This window comes from Pelobates fuscus, chromosome 3, assembly GCF_036172605.1.
Source record: "Pelobates fuscus isolate aPelFus1 chromosome 3, aPelFus1.pri, whole genome shotgun sequence".
Lineage (NCBI taxonomy): Eukaryota > Metazoa > Chordata > Amphibia > Anura > Pelobatidae > Pelobates > Pelobates fuscus.
The window spans coordinates 378641824-378648298 of record NC_086319.1 but is presented as its reverse complement, the minus strand read 5'-3'; the positions used below and the strand labels follow the sequence as shown (position 1 = coordinate 378648298).

At 42.4% G+C, this 6475-nt stretch overlaps 1 protein-coding gene across 3 annotated transcripts in view; it reads right to left on the bottom strand.

Moving 5' to 3' along the window:
• Positions 1–359: 359 nt before the first annotated feature.
• Positions 360–6475, bottom strand: part of SMARCA4 (SWI/SNF related, matrix associated, actin dependent regulator of chromatin, subfamily a, member 4) — a 43524-nt gene continuing 37408 nt past the window's right edge. For all 3 annotated transcript variants that reach the window (XM_063449510.1, XM_063449511.1, XM_063449512.1), the window contains exons 32-34: positions 5801–5933; positions 2148–2287; positions 360–963 (exon numbers count right to left, since the gene is read on the bottom strand). In XM_063449510.1, the coding sequence (XP_063305580.1) occupies positions 931–963; positions 2148–2287; positions 5801–5933 (306 nt within the window). In that variant the 3' untranslated portion in view covers positions 360–930. The remainder of the gene's footprint in view (positions 964–2147; positions 2288–5800; positions 5934–6475) is intronic.

The window sequence follows — 6475 nt, the reverse complement described above, 5'->3', positions numbered from 1 at the left end:
GGAGTTGTAACATCTGGTGGAACAGAGTTTGGAGAGCCATGTTACTTAGTCATTTACAGTTGTCAGTCGTATGGCTGGGCCTACCAGCAGGATCAGTAAAGCACCCAAATTACCAAATAGGTTTATTTCACTCATGTAAAAAATAAATAAAAATAAATAAATACAACCCCTCCCCCCCAAAAACTGGTGCTTTTTAAAACACACAACATTTCTATAACCAGGCAATGCCCGAATCAAGACAGACCCATTTCTCTCCTCTCTTTACTAAAAAAGGACATCTTAAAATTTTATTGATTTTTTTTTTTTTTATCTCCCAAAAACATAAAAAATTAAATGCATATAAAAAGATACAAGTCAGAGCAGGCGAGGTATCCCATCTTGTTTTAATTTATAACTGTTTGAAATCCAGTGACACTGACACACATACATACAGCTACCACTGCCAGCCCCCCTCCCTGTGCAGCGTGAGAGAGGGGACCCTGGACTTTGTTTTGACCTGTTTTTGTAAAATACAGTACTAATGAGTGGACTGCTAATTGCATGCATCCACGGCCGATACTACAGTGATTCCATACTGTAACTCAAACAGTACTGCCATTAAAAAAAAAAAAAAAAAAGAAAGAAATATATAATCAAAATTCATTCTCCTTTTAACCTATCCTGAGAGGCCTTGTGGCTTGGCCAGATAGTTAATGCTCTTAGAAGATGCTACAAGCAGAACTTCCCTAGAACTCCTCATTTATATAAATATGGAAGAAATTTATTTTTTACAGTTCACTACATTTCTGGCTACCCGTTAGCGACCTACGGAATTAGGGAATAAGAGGGCACGTGGTTTGGGGGATGGAATAGGCCTTTTCGTGGTAGGCCATGGAATGAGACCTAGTGGTGGAAGAGGGGGTGGGCTTTAAAAGGAATGGTTTGAGGGATTTAGTCTTCTTCGCTTCCAGTTGCCGAACGATCCTGGGGAAAAAGGGGAAGAAAAAAAAATAATTAAAATTTTAAAAAGCACAATGAAGCACAACGTTACAAGCTGAAGCAATGAATGGTGTGTGTAATAATTCAGACATGTTTAACCCCTTAAGGACCAAACTTCTGGAATAAAAGGGAATCATGACATGTCACACATGTCATGTGTCCTTAAGGGGTTAAAGATCAGATGTCACAGTTCTGATATTTTACAGAATAGAAGATCCAGAATGCTCTGACTCATATTGCATGGTGTTTTGAAATATTACACGGAGGGAGTTGCAAGCCGGTAACTCCCTCCTTGTAACTAAAACAAATTAACGAACAGCACGGACAAAATTTAGTCCAACCAGTGATTCACTTTTCCTTTCATTTGCTGTAATTTCTATTCATTCATCTTTCAAACAAATGGACTAATAGCACAAGTCTATCAGTAGAAATGACACGAAAAACTCGTGTGGCATCGGAGGAAGGACAGGCAGGGGGGAGGTGAGCATGGTGGGAGAATTTTCTGTGACAAAGGAAGTGGAGCTTGGTTAAGCTCCACCTTTTTGTCACATTTGTCAAGCGAAAGAAAAATACATAAGACAAAGTAGTCCCTACTTTGTATTCGGTTTTATAGAGAAACAGATCGTAAATTAAGAACCGATTCGGAGAGCGGAAGAGAAGAGGAAACCATATGAGAAAGGTATTTTAGTTTACCAGTCTTTGACATGGCAATTCACTTCTTTAGGAATTCACCTTGTGGCTACTAATAAGATGGCTAATGGGTCAATACTGAAAGCAAAAGGAGACTTAAAAGAGTTACCTGACAAATGAAGCCACTACAGATTTCCAGGTGAAAGTGAGAAATGTAACCTACTTAAGTGCCATTGGCAAAGAGCTGCTATTGCAAGCACTTTGTGAAAAAAACTATTGGAATTAAACCAGAGTAATCACACATTCTAGGCAGTCTGAATATTGATGGGTGGAAATCTCCAACCACAGACATTGGTCCACACATGTTTATTAGAGCAGACAGAGGATTGGGGACTTTGCTACAAATTGATAACCTAACAATGTGGGGCAATCGTAAACGGATGTACACCTCTACATCTTCGTTTAGCAATCAGAATAATAATCTGGCAGCGTGATCATAGAGGGTCTGAAGGGGCAGACAGAAGGCAGCATGCACTCACCTCCTCCTGGTCCTCTTCACTGTCATCATCACTAATCACAGGTTTGGCTCGGCACCCGCGGCTGGTCCTTCTGCGGCCCTTCATGCGTTCCTGTATTTTTTCTTTTCTTCCAAGTTTTATCTTCACCTTCACCGAGCGAGCTGTTAACAGAGGAGAATTGTATATAAATTAAAGAGAAACTTTTTTTTAGGTTTTACATTGCTTCAAAGAGTACATATATGTTAATCTGTAGGACATGGTCATCTTTGGTTAGGTGTCTAATCACTAGGCTGTACTGGTAAAAATCACCAACAAATGTAAAGAATAAAAAGAACGTTTAGGTGGGCAAGACTTGGCTGCCATGCTGACCAGACGTGCTCTGTGAAAGCTCTGCGTAAACTTTCTACTTTCAGAGGCTACAACATATTTATGCTAGCCTGCAGTCTCATTGCATACTTACCTGTTTCTGCATTCCCAGGTGCTCTTCCTGCATTTTTGTGGAAAGCGTGCGTCTTCTACACAGAACACTAGAATTTGGCCTGTGAGGCCTTGCAGACCCCGAGTATAGGACAGACGGCCGACCTCCCGGCCTGAAGTAGCATGTTAATCAATGGCGGATGCTCTGTACCACCATTTGTTTGGATGGGCGGATGTTCTCCCGATCCTCACCAGGGATGATCCCCTTAGTAGGAGTCATTGTAAATCTGATCCCCTACCAGTTGGCATCAGCGCTCATCACCTAAGAGGACTTTTTTCTTGGAGTCCTCAAAACCCTTAGTAGTAAAGCAGTTGCAGGGTCAGGAGAGTGGCCATCATTGAGGCATTTGATACACTGTGCCTGAAATGTTGTCAACATCTCAACGTGTCCTTAATTAAAATACAGCAGAAGGGGATAACTCATGGGGAATAACTGTGTATAGTGTCCTACCCGGGCCTAAAGCCACGACAGGTACTCACTCTGGACTCTGCCCACAAATCGCAGGAGACGCTTGATTCACAGGATGGAGGGGAGCAGGACGAATCTGCCTGGGGACATCAACAGACGACGGAGAGAGGGCAGAGTCCGCGGACAATGGGTTTATAATCAGCTTGGGGGATGCACTGGTACTCTCGGGATGAATCCCCACCAGTGTTTAAAGCTGAGGAACCACTATAGAAGGCTCTCTCCAAGATCGTGAATAGGCTAAACAGAATTTCATTATTTGGGGGCTCAAGATTCTCCAAATGTGGGAGACTCCGTCTATTGGCATTATATGGATGATTTTATGGAGGTTTTATCTTTTTGTTCCAATAGTGGGTATCTTGCCCGTATAACTCACATGCCTTTCTGGTGACTATTACTATGCAACATGGCTTTTTTCAAAAAGCACAATTCTATGCCCCAGTAATCTGCTAGTGTAGCCCTGTTACTGGTTAATGGATTATCCTCACAATATCTATACCAGAGTAATACTGTATTTAGTGAAACTCTAGAAAGTCCTAACTGAGCAATCCGTTAAGTATATTTTTTGTGCTTATTTTTTGCTAGTGAGAATATCCATGTTCACATTATCTCTATTACTTCCTAAACACTTCTATAATCAAACAAAAAAAGAATGTGCCTTACTCTTGCATATACATTTGTAATGTGTTTTGCTGTAATCTGCTGTCATTGCCAATATTCTTTTATCTAATGACCTAATCTCCGCTAAATCCAAAAGGTCACTACTCCATATTAATTCTCCTTGACCGCTCTGCTGCCTTTGACACCGTTGATCATGCTCTCCTCCCTCCTTCAAACTCTTCAATTGCTCGGTCTCTGTGACCCTGTCCTCTCTTGGTTTTCCTCCTATCTCTCCCAACGCTCATTCAGTGTCTCCTTTTCCAAGGATACCTCCTCCCCTCGTCCTGTCTCTGTTGGAGTCCCCCAAGGCTTTGTCCTTGGTCCCCTTCTATTTTCTCTTTATACTGCCTCTCTTGGCAAACTTCTGGCCTCTTTTGATTTCCACTACCACCTGTACGCTGATGACACTCCGATATACCTCTCCTCCCCAGACCTCTCCCCTGCCGTCCTGCAACGTGTCACTGCTTGCCTTTCTTTCATCTCTGACTGGATGTCCTCACACTTTCTGAAACTCAATCTCTCTAAAACCGAGCTCCTTGTCTTTCCTCCTCTCTCACTCTCCCTTCAAGTCAGTGATATCCACATAAGTCCATCCCTGCAAGCGCGCTGTCTTGGCGTCATACTTGACTCTGGCCTCACCTTTGAGTCTCACATCCAGTTTGTTGCCAAGTCCTGTAGGTTCCAACTCAAAAACATAGCCTGCATCCACCCCTTTCTTACGCAAGATGCTACCAAGGAGCTTGTCCATGCTCTAGTAATTTGCCGCATGGATTACTGTAACCCTCTCCTGATTGGTCTCCCCAAAAGCCGTATTGCCCCGCTACAGTCTGTAATGAATGCTGCAGCTAGACTGATTTTCCTCTCTAGTCGGTCCTCTCACACCTCACCCCTCTGCCAGTCCTTACATTGGCTCCCTGTATCCTATAGGAGTCAATTCAAAGTGCTAACCCATACATTTAAAGCACTGAACAATTCTAGCCCCTCTTATATCACTTCACTGATCCATAGGTATGCCCCTCCTCGTTCCCTCCGCTCTGCCCGTGACCACCTCCTGACCGCTGCTCACACCCGTACGGCCACCTCGCGCTTGCAGGACCTCTCGCGGGCGCCTTCTTTCCTATGAATAGCCTGCCTACTGCCATCAGACTCTCCCCTAGTCTTCAATCATTTAAGAAGGGCCTTAAAACCCATCTCTTCAGGAAAGCTTATGGCCTCCCAGAGTAATCTCTACCTTACATACCTGTCTCTTGCTTTCTCCTATAGGACAGTGCTTTACTCTCTCCTCCAGCTCGGCTTCACTCCTACTTGATATTTCCTGTCCTAATGTTTCTAATACCCCACCTCCTATAGTCTGTAAGCTCGTTTGAGCAGGGTCCTCTTCAACCTATTGTTCCTTTAAAAGTCTTTCTTGTAAATTGTCCTATTTATAGTTACATCCCCCCTCTCATAATATTGTAAAGCGCTACGGAATCTGTTGGCGCTATATAAATGGCAATAATAATAATAATAATAATAATAATAATAATAATCTATCCTGATAACACCTAAAGAAAGCATTGCCAAAATAAAAAAAATAAAAAAATCTATTGAAGTTTAGGTGAAGGCGGATTCTGCCTCCTTTGGGTGGCCGCAGCAAACAGAGGGGATTGTGTATTCTCAAACCACCATATGGTACCTATCTTATGAAGGCACTCAAAGGATTGTGGGACTTTTGAAAACCTTAAGGATACGTGCATAATCGTCATCAGCCTAATTGGTCATCTCTACCTCTGACCGCAGCACTGCCATAAGAGCATGGCATTTAATTCATTTCAATAAGGTGTAAGCTACACACCTGGAAGTAAAAACTGAATATAGGTAGCGACCTATATTCTGTTTTTCCATTTGTACTTTTTGTTGATGCTTTGAGGGAACATCACGCCTTTAGGTTGCGGCCTATTTTTTCATTTATTTTAGCTGTGTATTGGTTACTTAGCGCTGATCCTATTACCATTTACCATATACATCTGGAAGACATGACCAATTTATGAACAGATTCCCTGGGAATAAACCATATTCTAGCTCGACTCACACTCAGACTCTGAGCCTTCCTCCTCCACTTCTTCCTCTTCTTCACTCTCCTCTCCTTCACTTTCCTCCTCCTTCTCAATCTTCTGCCGTACACTGGTGAAGACTGACTGTAATACGATGGAATCTTCGTAAATCTGAAAGGAGTGAAAGAATAAGTCTACATGTGATGTAAAAAAAAAAATCAATAGGTGGACAACTTTCTTACATTCTGGACCATCTAAAACAATGGTTATTAAAGGGGTACTCAAATGAATAATAGTGGTTTAAAAACAAAACACAGTTCCTGCCCACTCTTAAATAATCAAAACTTGCCTGCGATCCCACACGGAGGACACGTTCTTTCGTCCTCAATATCACTGCCTTGAACTGCAATAGAAGGGAAAACATCCCACAATGGTCGTCCATCACTCTGTGCATGCTGACACCGGATGCTTTTTATACACCAAACTGACATTAGTAGCCTGGAATTAGAGTATTGCTGCCGGAGGTGGACTTACACCTATAAGCGCAGTTACCATTGGCATATGCAGCGTTCTTACGGAAATGCTGCACATAGACTCCAAAGCAGTGAAGTGGTTATGGTTCTTGCAATAATCCTTTAAACCCCAGGTCACTGCAGTAAGTGCTTAACTACGGAGTATTATTCAGTTATATCACTAATAACAGATCCCAACGG